Consider the following 15,349-nt stretch of genomic DNA (forward strand, 5'->3'; position numbering starts at 1 on the left):
ATTGTAAGACTCCAACCATCTGCCTCCTGTGTCAACATCAGGGTCTCGCCTTGTGTCATGATACACTGTGGTATGTCACCCAAGAGATAAAGGTGTTTATCAAAATTGGATTCATTTTTTAATTCTTTGTGGATCTGTGTAATCTGAGGGGAAATATGTGTCTCTAATATGGTCATAAATTTAGCAGGAGGTTAGGAAGTGTGGCCAGTTTCCACCTAATTTTGTGGGCAATGTGCACATAGCCTGTCTTATCTTGAGAGCCAGGTCTGCCTACGGCAGCCATTCTCAAAAGCAAGGCTATGCTCACTAAGTCTGTACATAGTCAAAGCTTTCCTAAAGTTTGGGTCAGTCACAGTGGTCAGGTATTCTGCCACTGTGTCCTCTCTTTAGGGCCATATAGCATTCTCGTTTGCTCTGTTTTTATGTTAATTCTTTCCAATGTGAAGTAATATTTTTGTTTTCTCATGATTTGGTTGGGTCTGATTGTGTTGCTGTCCAGGGGCTCTGTGGGGTCTGTTTGTTTGTGAACAGAGTCCCAGGACCAGTAGTGCAAAAATAATTTAAAGTTCTACTTAAGTAGTTTTTTGGGGTATCTGTACTTTTACTTTACTATTTATATATTTGACAACTTTTAACTTTAACTTCACTACATTCCTAAAGAAAATGATGTACTTTATACTAAATACATTTTCTCTGACACCCAAAAGTACTCGTTACATTTTGAATGGCTAGCAGGACAGAAAAATGGTCGAATTCATGCACTTATCAAGAGAACATCCCTGGTCATCCCTATTGCCTCTGATCTGGTGGACTCATCTGGTTGACTAACATGCATCGTTTATAAATTATGTCTGAGTGTTGGAGTACCCCTGGCTATCGTTAAATTTAAAAAACTTGAAAATGTGGCCATCTGATTTGCTTAATATAGGGAATTTTAAATGATTTATACTTATGCTTTCAATAATTAAGTATATTTTTGCAATTACATTTACTTTGGATACTTGAGTATATTTAAAACCAAATACTTTTAGATATTTACTCAAGTAGCATTTTACTGGGTGACTTTCACTTTTACATGAGTAATTTTCTATTAAGGTATCTTTACTTTTACTCAACTGGGTACTTTTTCCACCACTGCCCAGGACCAGCTTGCATAGGGGACTCTTCTCCAGGTTCATCTCTCTGTAGGTGATGGCTTTGTTATGGAAGGTTTGGGAATCGCTTCCTTTTAAGTGGTTGTAGAATTGAACGGCTCTTTTCTATATTTTGATCATTAGTGGGTATCGGCCTAATTCTGCTGCAATCATTATTTGGCGTTTTACGATGCACACTGAGGATATTTTTGCAGAATTCTGCATGCAATCTCAATTTTGTGTTTGTCCCATTTTGTGAATTCTTGGTTGGTGAGCGTACCCCAGACCTCACAACCATAAAGGGTAATGGGTTCAATAATTGATTCAAGTATTTTTAGCCAGATCCTAATTGGTATGTTGAATTTTATGTTCCTTTTTATGGCAAAGAAGGCCCTTCTTGCCTTGTCTCTCAGATCGTTCAGAGCTTTGTGGAAGTTACCTGTGGCGCTGATATTTACGCCGAGGTATGTATTGTTTTTTGTGTGCTCTAGGGCAACAGTGTCTAGATGGAATTTGTATTTGTGGTCCTGGCAACTGGACCTTTTTTGGAACACCATTATTTTTGTCTTACTGAGATTTAATGTCAGGGCCCAGGTCTGACGGAATCTGAGCAGAAGATCTAGGTGCTGCTGTAGGCCCTCCTTGGTTGGGGACAGAAGCACCAAATCATCAGCAAACATTTGACTTCAGATTCTAGTAGGGTGAGGCTGGGTGCTGCAGACTTTTCTAGTGCCCTCGCCAATGCGTTGATATACAGTCGAAGTCGGAGGTTTACATACACTTAGGTTGGAGTCATTAAAACTTGTTTTTCAACCACTCCGCAAATTTCTTGTTAACAAACTATAGTTTTGGCAAGTCGGTTAGGACATCTACTTTGTGCATGACACAAGTAATTTTTCCAACAATTGTTTACAGACAGATTATTTCACTTATAATTCACTATCACAATTCCAGTGGGTCAGAAGTTTACATACACGAAATTGACTGTGCCTTTACACAGCTTGGAAAATTCCAGAAAATGATGTCATGGCTTTAGAGGCTTCTGATAGGCTAATTGACATACTTTGAGTCAATTGGAGGTGTACCTGTGGATGTATTTCAAGGCCTACCTTCAAACTCAGTGCCTCTTTGCTTGACATCATGGGAAAATCAGCCAAGACCTCAGAAAAAAAATTGTAGACCTCCACAAGTCTGGTTCATCCTTGGGAGCAATTTCCAAATGCCTGAAAATACCACGTTCATCTGTACAAACAATAGTACGTAAGTATAAACACCATGGGACCACGCAGCCGTCATACCGCTCAGGAAGGAGACGCGTTCTGTCTCCTAGAGATTAACGTACTTTGGTGCGAAAAGTGCAAATCAATCCCAGAACAACAGCAAAGGAACTTGTGATGATGCTGGAGGAAACAAGTACAAAAGTATCTATATCCACAGTAAAATGAGCCATATATCGACATAACCTGAAAGGCCGCTCAGCAAGGAAGAAGCCACTGCTCCATAACCTCCATAAAAAAGCCAGACTACGATTTGCAGCTGCAGATGGGGACATAGATTGTACTTTTTGGAGAAATGTCCTCTGGTCTGATGAAACAAAAATAGAACTGTTTGGCCATAATGACCATCGTTATGTTTGGAGAAAAAAGGGGGAGCTTGCAAGCCGAAGAACACCATCTCAACCGTGAAGCACGGGGGTGGCAGCATCATGTTGTGGGGGTGCTTTGCTGCAGGAGGGACTGGTGCACTTTACAAAATAGATGGCATCATGAGGCAGGAAAAATATGTGGATATATTGAAGCAACATCTCAAGACATCAGTCAGGAAGTTAAAGCTTGGTTGCATGTGGGTCTTCCAAATGGACAATGACCCCAAGCATGCTTCCAAAGTTGTGGAAAAATGGCTTAAGGACAACAAAGTCAAGGTATTGGAGTGGTCATCACAAAGCCCTGACCTCAATCCCATCGAAAATTTGTGGGCAGAGCTGAAAAAGCGTGTGCGAGCAAGGAGGCCTACAAACCTGACTCAGTTACTGTCACATCATGACCATAGAAAGCTCTTATTTTCTATGATAGAGTAGGTCAGGGCGTGACTGGGGGGGTTTCTAGTTATTCTTTTCTATGTGGGGTTCTAGTTTAGTTTTTCTATGTTTGGGTGATTTGTATGATTCCCAATTAGAGGCAGCTGGTCATCATTGTCTCTAATTGGGGATACTTAATTAAGTAGCTTGTTTTTCACTTGTGGGTTATGGGATATTGTTTATGTGTAGTTTCATTGTAGTCACGGTTCGTTTCTTATTTATTTGTTTAGTATTTTTCTAAAGTTTCACTTTCTAATAAATTATGTGGAAAGCTACTCACGCTGCGCCTTGGTCCGACCATCATTATTATGACGAACGTGACAGTTACACCAGCTCTGTCAGGAGGAATGGGCCAAAATTCACCCAATTTATTGTGGGAAGCTTGTGGAAGGCTACCCGAAACGTTTGACCCAAGTTAAACAATTTAATGGCAATGCTACCAAATGCTAATTGAGTGTATGTAAACTTCTGACCCACTGGGAATGTGATGAAAGAAATTAAAGCTGAAATAAATCATTCTCTACTATTATTCTGACATTTCACATTCCTAAAATAACGTGGTGATCCTAACTGACCTAAAACAGGGAATTTTTACTTGGATTAAATGTCAGGAATTGTGAAAAACTGAGTTTAAATGTATTTGGCTAAGGCGTATGTAAACCTCCAACTTCAACTGTATATTTTGAAGAATGTGGGGCTTAAGCTGCAACCCTGTCTCACACCATGGTCCTGTGGAAATAAATGTGTGTTTTTTGCCAATTTTAACCGCACACTTGTTGTTTCTGTACATGGATTTTATAATGTCGTATGTTTTTCCCCCAACACCACTTTCCATCAATTTGTATAGCAGACTCTCATGCCAAATTTAATTTCTGATATCAACAAAGCATGAGAAGACTTTGCCTTTGTTTTGGTTTGTTTGTTTGTCAGTTAGGGTGTGCAGGGTGAATATGGTAATTTGGTAAAAAGACAATTTGACATTTGCTCAGTACATTGTTTTCACTGAGGAAATGTACAAGTCTGCTGTTAATAATAATGCAGAGGATTTTCCCAAGGTTGCTGTTGAAGCATATCAAACGGTAGTTACAGGAGTCAAATGTGTCTGCACTTTTGTGCATTGGGGTTATCAGTCTTTGGTTCTGAATATTGGGGATAATGCCAGAGCTGAGGATGATGTTAAAGAGCTTAAGTACAGCCAATTGGAATTTGTGGTCTGTATATTTTATCATTTCATGTAGGATAACACAGGCCTTTTGGGGTTGGAGGGTTTGTATTTTGTCCTGTAGTTCATTCAATGTAATTGGAGAATACAGTGGGTTCTAGTAGTCTTTAAAAGCTGATTCTAAGATTTGCAATTGATAATGTATTATGTATGTTTTTGTTTTTTGTTCTTTGTTATAGAGCCAAAAAGATTGGAGAAGTGGTTTATCCACACATCTTCGTTTTGGATAGATAACTCTTCATGTTGCTGTTTGTATAGTGTGTTCCAATTTTCCCAGAAGTGGTTAGATTATATGGACTTCAATTACATTGAGCTGATTTCTGACGTGCTGTATTTCTGTATTGTTTTAGTGATACACCATAGTGAAGGTGTAGACTCAGGTTTTCTAGGTATCTATGTTTTTGGTTAGAATGGTTTCTCAATTTCTTTCTTAGATTTTTAATTCTTCATCAAACCATTTGTCATTGTTTTTCATTTTCTTAGGTTGTCTACTTGAAAAAAAATGTATTTGATAGGGAAGCTGAAAGGTCAAATATACTGTTTACACTTTATAACGCCAAGTTTACATCTTCACTATTAGAGTGAAATGTTTTGTCCAGGAAGTCATCTAAAAGGGATTGAATTTGTTTTTGGTAGATTTCTACCCTACATTCCTTCCATCTATAGCATTTCTTAATATTGTGCAGTTCCTTCGGCCTCGATGCCTCATGATTGAGGATTGTTCTGTTCAGTTACTGTGATTTTGCTGTGATCTGTCTGTCTGTCTGTCTGTCTGTCTGTCTGTCTGTCTGTCTGTCTGTCTGTCTGTCTGTCTGTCTGTCTGTCTGTCTGTCTGTCTGTCTGTCTGTCTGTCTGTCTGTCTGTCTGTCTGTCTGTCTGTCTGTCTGTCTCCCTCTTCTCTCTTTTACTCTGTATGTATGTATGTGTGAGTTTGAGAGTGTGAGTGTGCACGGTGTGTGCAGTGGCGGTTCTAGACCATTTCAACTGGGGGGCCAAGCTGGGGCCAGTTGTACTGTTAGAGGGGTCAGATACATTAGACGTTATTGTTGTCATATCGTTTTGCATGTGGTACGATACTATTGTGTTCCGCCTAAAGCCGTCCCTCTAGAAAATGTGTGGGTTAAATTAGTGTTCCGCATTGCCACTTTCTAATAACGGATGTAAAAAAAGAACGATAGAAAAAATTTGTTATGTAAAAATTATTTCATACTCCACATTTAGGGGGGCCACAAGGGGGTCCAAAATTGTTGTCACAGGGGCACTGGCCCCCCCTGCCCCCCCTTCCCCCCAGAACCGCTAGTGTGTGTGTGTGTGTGTGTGTGTGTGTGTGTGTGTGTGTGTATGTCTATCTATCAGTGACTGAGTGTATGTGTGTTTATGAAGTTGTGACATCCTGACCCAAGCAAGCTGTGATTGCTGCTTTTGGACCAGTGGCGGGGTTGGATCGCACACGCTGTCAGCCAGAATGAGCTGTTGTGTTTAACCCTGCGCGGTCCAGACAGGAACGCATCACTGACCCCCTGACCCAAAGGCAGTGGGGAGACAGACTGCCTTGTGTCTGTCCCTATTCCCTATATGATGCATTACTTTTCACCATAGCCCTATGGTTAGTGCACTTCATAGGGAATAAGTTGCCATGTGAGACGCATGCAAAGTATCACTCGATGGTGATAAGGGAGATTGATATTTCTCTCAGTAGGGAATGGGAGTAAAGACAGTAAGGAGAGTTGTGCTCTACTCACCGAACCTCTTGTATCCAAAAGACTGTACTTCCTCCTCGTCTGCAAAATCGTCTGTGGGCATGACAACAGAAACATATGTGTTACCATGAGGTCTGGGAGAAAAATCACACATGGCAACAAATTAACCATGTAGCCTATACTCCATTGGTTCCAGAACAAAAACTCCATATAGATCAAAAATATGGTACAGTCACATCACACACTGAAATCAACTGCGTGGGGTGATAACAGTGTTACTACATTTACCACAATGGAAATACGTTGTTTTTACTTTTTTGTGTCATCCTCAATGATTTGAAATGCATTATGATGTGGTTGTATTGTGTTTTAAATGATCAACTAAATATATCTCTCTATAAACCTTCATATACACTGTATTACTGCATCCCAAATGGCACCCTACTTACTATATAGCCTTCCCTGTAGCTCAGTTGGTAGAGCATGGTGTTTGCAACGCCAGGTTTGTGGGTTCGATTCCCACAGCACAGGAGAAAAAAAAATGTATGAAATGAAATGTATGCATTCACTACTGTAAGTCGCTCTGGATAAAAGTGTCTGCTAAATGACTAAAATGTAAATGTATAGTATATGGGCCCTGTTCAAAAGTAGTGCACTAAATGGGGACATTTGACACTCTGAATATATCAACTCCCCAGAGGAATGAGTACCCCACCTCAGCAAAGGTCAGGACAGAATGTTCTCCCCATAACTGTTCTGTTACCATGGTTCTCTCTGGTTGAGAGACCTTGTAATATAATCAAGCATTTTCAGCCTCAACTATCACAACAAAAATGGCAAGATCCTGGAGGGACTGTTATATGTACACACTTTAGCACTCCATGTTTCACAGTGAATCCAGTGTATGTGATAAAAGTACAACTGACACAGATTATTTATAATATGATACTTCCGGCACGTCTGAAGAATTATGCAGCACCAGGGGTGTGTCCACAATGGCACCCTTTTCCCTGTCGTGCACTACTTTTAACCAGGGCTTTACATGGCTCTAGTCAAATGTAGTGCACTATAAAGGGTGTCATTTGAGACGTAACCCAGGTAACCAAATGGATGCAGGACACCAACAGGCATTTGCTACAGCCCAGGATACTACACAAATGTCTTTCTCTCTGGGGCGGATATATAGGCCTTACTCAGCATATAGCTTTATCATCATGGTATGTTATAAAGGCTATAACTCCCCATCAAGTGCCTCTTTCTATGTGGAAAGGAGACAGGAGGACTCAGGCCTGTAAAAGCCACAAGCTGCGGTTTCTCTGGGTTGTTGACTTTAAACCCTAATTACACTTTGCCACACTACACTGCACTCCACTACACTACACTAGAAGCCAGCGCAGGGAGGCTGCAGAAAGATAAGAACATCACTGATAATGGCTAGCAGATGTAGGAGAGGGAGAGATGCAGTTTTGACTGGGGGCAGTGTGAGGGGGAGGGGAGAAGGAGGTTGAGGAGGGCGGCAGTACACTACATAGAGAATAGGGCACCATTTGGGATGCAACCTGTGTGACAGAGTGGTCCAAAATGGACATATGAGATGTTCTACACTGTAAGACATTTCCTGTAATTTTTTTACAATAAATTACAGGTAACACAGTAGCTAGTAGGTTACTGTAAATGTATAGTAAATTACTGGCAGCACAGAAGCCAGTAAATTACTGTGGATTTACATGACCTTTACTGAAACACAAATTTACAGCATATTACTGGACCACCTGACTACAGCAACATGGTGTATTTCTCAAATTTACAATGCTTTACTGGAAGCACATTGGTTAGTAAACTGTTGCAGATTTACAGCCCAGGCAGCTACTGCCAACGATAGGCAGTATTTCTGTTACATGTATTTGATATAGGTATTTCCAGATTTTCAATACCTATTTTGTCATTTGTATTTCACTGGCCTGATCTACAATGTATGTATTTTGTAACAATTTAACAAGAATACATGTATTTTGTATTTTCTAATACAAAAATAAACCTGCAAGGTGCTCGCTTAACTACAACAACATTTTCGGTAATGGTAACATCATCTTTTTACTTGCCTTGATTGTGATATGTTCTTGTTGATCTTCCTTAGTTCAATGCACTGACTGTAAGTCACTCTGGATAAGAGTGTCTGCTAAATGACGTTGATGAAATAAAAAACATATCACAGTAATAGCAAGTAAAAAGTTACTGAGAATGTTGTTGTAGTTAAGGATACATTGGTCTTCAAGGTATTTTGTATTTGTAACAAGGTACATTTTGATGTATCTTTGCCCATCTCTGGCTAGTGCAAAGTACGTTACTGTAATATTCACAGTGACTTGCCACCAGTGTCCTGTAAGTTACTGTAATATCCGAGCAACGATACAGTACAATACTTTAAAATTTGCCTACTATACTGTAAGAAAGTAAATGCTACTGTAATCGTAATATTGGTATTTTACTGTAATTACATGGGACTGGAGCAAACAGGTTGGCTGCTAGGCATTTGTACAGTACAGAATATTTATGAAAATGTGTTGTTTTATATTGCTTGCAAAGACTTCCAACCTGGCTGTGATTACAGCGCCAAGCAGACCAAAAGGACTTGGCAAAAAACTCAACCAGTAAAGGTTTAAGACTTGCTGCCACTCTGATCTGTCCCCTTTACACATGAAATGATTAGGGAACTTCGAACACATATCAGTTCTATTGCTACAGCATTCTCACTAACGGATGCACCAAATACAGTATACCCACTTACAAGTCACGCCTCTAAATATGTTGAGCTAGCGATTCTTTCCCCTCCCACAACATTTTTTTTTAAATTCACCATAATTTAAAGAATGCTGCAATAAATATACAACAACATAGCAATACAGTACTTTATGGTTAAAGCTGCAATATGTAACTTTTTGGGTGACCTAACCAAATTCAAATAAAAATGTGAGTTATAAATATGTAATTTGTATTAAAAGCAAGTCTAAGAAGCGGTAGATCTGTTCTATGTGCACTATTTCTTTGCTTCCCGTTCTTAAGTTACTTTTGGTTTAGTACCCCAGCTTCAAACAGCTGAAAATACAATATTTTTGGTTATTGAAAATATATTCCACAGCGGTTTAGATGGTACAATGATTCTCCACACTATACTTGTTTTGTCACATAAATTGAAATTAACCAAACTAGTCAAATTTTAGCAACCAGGAAATGGCGGAGCAATTTTTGCATATTGCACAAATTGAGCCCCCATAATGCATTGCTCTTTACAGTACTGTACTGTAATATAGAATTACAGTAGGTCTATGTACATATTTTGCTGGAAACTTAAGCAATTGTTACAGTGATATTGTTCCCTGATCACTTTTGAATTTGAGAGACACATCTATCTGAGTACTACCATCTATGGTGTTAAATTTTATTTCGCACAGGTAAGATAACAAACGGTGTTTCGCAGGGGAGTTAACATAACTATAACATAACTATATAATGGAATACATCGATTTATAAGGAGAACATGACAGATCCATGTAAAACACCCAAAAATATCTAATACGCAATACACTTCCATGCATAAAATATGGTTAAAATTTCACTTTAGTAATATTACTGCAGCCTAGACCAGAAATATCACTGCTATCATACATGTAGGGCATATCACCAAGGACCAAATTATTAAACAAAGACAGCCACTCTCTCATTGTCCAACTATAGAGAATGATGCGACTGGCGGAGAAAGGCCAAGTCATTTCACAACGCAGCTGAACTCCACACCACAGGCACTTAATCTCATCCAGATGTGCAACACACAGCCCAACGCACAAATAAGCACGCACGCACACATATACAGAAAACCGTGAATTCATCAAAATCATAGTTTAGCTACGACTTCAAACTTCTCAAAACTCTATTTTAAGATGAGCATAACTGTGCATAACACATACTGTACCTTTCATGGCGTTATATAAATCTGTTAGGAGTGTAGAAGAGATGAGAGTCTCTATGTCACTTTTAGCGCATCTCAAAGTTCCGTCCAACCGGGCAGATTTGAATCAGTTGCTTGGAGAACAGAAAACGAAACGTGTACACAAAAAGTTCAGCTCCCCCAACTGCAAAATGTAATGATTGCGCACGAACCGCTCCGTTAGGCTATTTGTTCATCCCGAACATCCCGTTAGAATGTCATTGTTCCGTTATTTGCATACATAGTTGAATAAAATGTGTAGCGTGCGTGGGAGAGAAAGTTAAAAGTTCACGTATTCGTAATATTTTGTGTAGCTCTGTAAAATGCACCCGTGGCTATAGTGTTAGGTTGTTGATGTCTTCTTTCCAGTACGCTGCGCCTGCCACAATCCCAAACCCACAAAAATGTCAAAGCCAAAGGAAGTCCCGCGTCTGGAGCCCCGTTCTAGCAGCAAACCACGTGTGTTCTACATCTGTCCGATTCCCCCCCCACTCCTCGCACTCCTTAAAGGGGAAAAGGTGAGGATGCCTTTCAGCGCGAACTCTGGGACCCTTGTGGAGCTGCTAGCAGGAGATGAGATTAGATTACTGGCTTGATGGCGATCGCGTCCTCTGGGTGAAAAATGTGGTACTCATTAAAGACCATTTCAAAGGGGTTGCGGAGGGGGCTCAACCAACATCACTGGGCCAGCCTGGGACATTAGACAGTGCACTGCAATTTTTTTGTGCATTCTTCCTCACTTCAAGTAGTATTTATAGGATATTAGACAAAACAGTTGGAATGTTTAATATCCATCCATCCACTCTTTTATAAAGTTTCCACTACCTCCAATAACTATTATCACCCTTGAGAGAAGTTACTACTATCACAGCTGGGAATGTTGCTAGGAATGCCAGACCATTTTATTCAGCCTAATGGGAACCCAAACACAGACCTTACCCTCTTTGGTTTGTGGCCCCTGAAATGTCAATGCCCTGCAGATGCAGTTCACTGATCAAATACACAGGGTCTTCTCAGGCTAATTAGGACATCAAGGCAATTAGTATCTTTTATCTTATCTTAAAGCCACATGTTTTACTGAGTGTCAATGGGATACTAGTACACACAGCGTTTCTGCTTAGTCTAAAACGGCCCCAAAGTAATATAGAGTCACCTACGTTTGGAACTTAAATCCACATTAAACAAAGCATTAATTGTGTATGTGCGAGTGCGTGTGCTTATGTGTGTGTGTGTGTGTGTGTGTGGGTGTTTGTGTGCGGGTGCATGCATGCATGTGTTTTGCAGCACACTCCCTTGGTGTTCGCACTCAAGCTGATCCTCTGGCACGCGTTCAGTCACAATCTGATTCTACAAACAGATCGATTTCAGGGAAAAACAGAAAATCCCCCAAGCTTTAAAGAGCAGCCAACAGATCATTTCGTAAAGCTTCCGGTGCATTCCAAATGGCACCATATCCTGTTTGACAAGGGCCCATAGCGCATTATATAGGGAATATGTTGCCATTTGGGACTCACTCTTCTTATTTGTGGATAAGAGCCCATAACCAAGACTGTTATGACACAGTCCGGAGGGTATCGGTTTCCAGACCAGTCTGAAATAATTTGAGGGGTCATCCAGTGTTTTCCATATGGCTGCAAAACAGTTTTTTTGTAGTTTTGTTTTATTTAATTTTTTTACTGTTGGCTATAATTGGAGCAGCAGGTTGGTATTAGGGCCCAGGTAGAGATCAGGGCTTGCTGATAGAAAGCAGTTGAGTGGCAGGTAGTCTATACACCAGACTCCTGCTGGGCCTCATTTAGAGGTTGGGACCTCATTTGCTGTGTCAGGGCTCTTTGCAGTACAGAGGGTTCATATTAACCAGACTAGAAATACAGTGCCTTCAGTAAGTATTCACACCCCTTGACTTTTTCCACATTTTGTTGTCTTACAGCCTGAATTTAAAATGTATTCAGATGTGATTTTGTGTCACTGGCCTACACACAATATCCCATAATGTCAAAGTGGAATTATGTTTTTCGAAATGTTTCAGAAATTAATTTAAATTGAAAAACTTAAATGTCTTGAGTCAATAAGTATTCAACCCCTTTGTTATGGCAAGCCCTAATAAGTTCAGGAGTAAACGTGCTTAAGAAGTCACATAAAAAGTTGCATGGACTCTGTCTACAATGATGTTTACATGATTTTGAATGACTACCTCATCTATGTACCCCACACATACAATTATCTGTAAGGTCCCTCAGTTGAGCAGTGAATTTAAAAAACAGATTCAACCACAAAGACCAGGGAGGTTTTCAAATCCCTCGCAAAGAAGGGTACCTATTGGTAGATTGGTAAAAACAAAAGCAGACATTGAATATCCCTTTGAGCATGGTGAAGTTATTAATTACACGTTGGATGGTGTATCAATACACCCAGTCACTACAAAGATACAATAATAATATTCCAAAATATGCATCCTGTTTGCTATTTGGCACTAAAGTAAAATATTATGTCCTGAATACAAAGCATGATATTTGGGGCAAATCCAACACAACACATCACTGATTGCCACTCTTCATACTTTCAAGCATGCTGGTGGCTGCATCATGTTATGGGTATGCTTGTCATCAGCAAGGTCTAGGGTTTTTTTAGGATAAAAAGGAACGCAATAGAGCTAAGCACAGGCAAAATCCTTGAGGAAAACCTGGTTCAGTCTGCTTTCCAACAGACACTGTGAGACAAATTCACCTTTCAGCAAGACAATAACCTAAAACAGAAGGCCAAATATACACTGGAATTGCTTACCAATATGACATTGAATGTTCCTGAGTAGCCTAGTTACAGTTCTGACTTAAATCGTCTTGAAAATCTATGACAAGACTTGAAAACGTACAAACCCCAACCAGAAGCCATGGATTACAGGCAACATCCGCACTGAGCTAAAGGGTAGAGCTGCCGGAGTGGGACTTTAACCCGGACGCTTATAAGAAATCCCGCTATGCCCTCCGACGAACCATCAAGCAGGCAAAATGTCATTACAGGACTAAGATTGAATCTTACTACACCGGCTCCGATGCTTGTCGGATGTGGCAGGGCTTACAAACTATTACGGACTACAAAGGGAAGCACAGCCGTGTGCTGCCCAGTGACACGAGCCTACCAGACGAGCTAAAGAACTTCTATGCTCGCTTCGAGGCAAGCAACACTGATGCATGCATGAGAGTATCAGCTGTTCCGGACAGCTGTGTGATCACACTCTCCATAGCCAATGTGAGTAAGACCTTTAAACAGGTCAACATTCACAAGGCTGCAGGGCCAGATGGATTACCAGGACGTGAACTCAGAGCATGCGCTGACCAACTGGCAAATGTCTTCACTGGCATTTTCAAACTGTCCCTGACTGAGTCTGTAATACCAACATGTTTCAAGCAGACCACCATAGTCCCTGTGCCCAAGAACACCAAGGTAACCTGCCTAAATGACTACCGACCCGTAGCACTCACATCTGTAGCCACAGATGACGCAATCTCTATTGCACTCCACACTGCCCTTTCCCACCTGGACAAAAGGAACACCTACTTCAGAATGCTTTTCATTGACTACAACGTAGTGTTCAACACCATAGTGGCCTCAAAGCCCATCACTAAGCTAAGGACCCTGGGACTAAACACTTCCCTCTGCAACTGGATCCTGGACTTCCTGACGGGCCATCCCCCAGGTGGTAAGGGTAGGTAACAACACATCTGCCACGCTGATCCTTAACACAGGGGACTCTCAGGGGTGCGTGCTCAGTCCCCTCCTGTACTCCCTGTTCACCTGTTCACATCCTAACTGGTTGTATCACCGCCTGGTATGGCAACTGCTCAGCCTCCGACCGCAAGGCACTACATAGGGTAGCGCGTTTTTTTAGGATAAGCTTGGCCCAGTACATCACTGTGGCCAAGCTTCCTGCCATCCAGGACCTCTATACCAGGCGGTGTCAGAGAAAAAAAAATGTAATTGCCAAAGGCTCCAGCCACCCTAGTCATAGACTGTTCTCTCTGCTATCGCACGGCAAGAGGTACCGGACCGCCAAGTCTAGGTCCAATAGGCTTCTTAACAGCTTCTACCCCCAAGCCATAAGACTCCTGAACTGCTAATCAAATGGCTACTCGGACTATTTACATTGTCCCCCCTCCCCATTTTTGCGCTGCTGCTAATTTATGTTTATTATCTATGCATGATCACTTTAACTCTACCTACATGTACATATTACATCAATTACCTCGACTAAACTGTGCCCCCGCACATTGACTCTGTACCGGTACCCCCTGTATATAGCCCGCTACTGTTATTTTATTGTTGCGCCTTAATTATTTTTTATTTCAGTTTATTTTAGTAAATACTTTCTTAACAATTATGTTTCTTAAACTGCATTCTTGGTTAAGGGCTTGTAAGTAAGCATTTCACTGTAAGGTCTATTGTTGTATTGGGCACGTGACAAATACTATTTTGTTTTATTGTATTTGAAATGGCTGTCTAGGAATGATCAACAACCAACTTGACACAGCTTGAAGAATTTTGTGCAAATATTGTACAATCCAGGTATGCAAAGTTCTTAGATACTTACCCAGAAAGACTCACAGCTGTGATTGCTGCCAAAGGTGATTCTAACATGTATTGACTCAGGGGCGGAATACTTATGTAAATGAGATACTTCTGTATTTCATTTACAATACATTTTCCAAAAATTACTAAAACATGTTTTCACTTTGTCATTATGGGGTTTTATGTGTAGATGGGTGAATTTAATTCATTTTAAACTCTGTAACACAACAAAATGTGGAATATGTCAATACAAATGTGCTCCACATTTACCAACCTGCTACCATACAGTTTAGATATTAACTAGTTCTGGTCCAGGGCGTTAGTCACATTTCTACATTTAAGTCAGTCAAGGAACGTGCACTAAGGCCCTGGACCAGAGCTAGATATTAATATGATCAGGATGATATAAAAATGGTCAGAAAGTGAAAAGGAAACAACATTCACACAGACCAATTCACACAGAAACACACACACACACAGAGCACAGTCATTTTTCAATCATGCAAAAGCAAAAGCGGCGTTGCATGCATGGTGGATATTATGGGGCCAGAGGGAAAGGAGGTCTTCGTGCCATGGGGTTCGGTTTGGAGTTTGGGTCTTTCTGCCGTGGAGCCACCGTGAGGCCCTGGGATATGTATGTGTGTTGGCCATGGCAAACAGATTAGA

General features: G+C 40.7%; 1 protein-coding gene across 2 annotated transcripts in view; it reads right to left on the reverse strand.

The window, feature by feature from the left end:
- The window catches only part of LOC106590136 (collectin-12), a 62,127-nt gene extending 51,477 nt beyond the window's left edge, over window positions 1–10,650 (reverse strand). Inside the window, exons 1-2 of one of the 2 annotated variants that reach the window (XM_014180756.2) lie at window positions 10,103–10,650; window positions 6,175–6,225 (exon numbers count right to left, since the gene is read on the reverse strand). In XM_014180756.2, coding sequence (XP_014036231.1) covers window positions 6,175–6,225; window positions 10,103–10,109 — 58 coding nt within the window. In that variant the 5' untranslated portion in view covers window positions 10,110–10,650. Of the gene's footprint in view, window positions 1–6,174; window positions 6,236–10,102 lie in introns of those variants that run through there. The other variant, XM_045710792.1, reaches the window with a different exon arrangement.
- Window positions 10,651–15,349: the final 4,699 nt, after the last annotated feature.

The sequence above is a fragment of the Salmo salar genome, chromosome ssa29 (assembly GCF_905237065.1).
Source record: "Salmo salar chromosome ssa29, Ssal_v3.1, whole genome shotgun sequence".
Classification (NCBI taxonomy): Eukaryota; Metazoa; Chordata; class Actinopteri; order Salmoniformes; family Salmonidae; genus Salmo; species Salmo salar.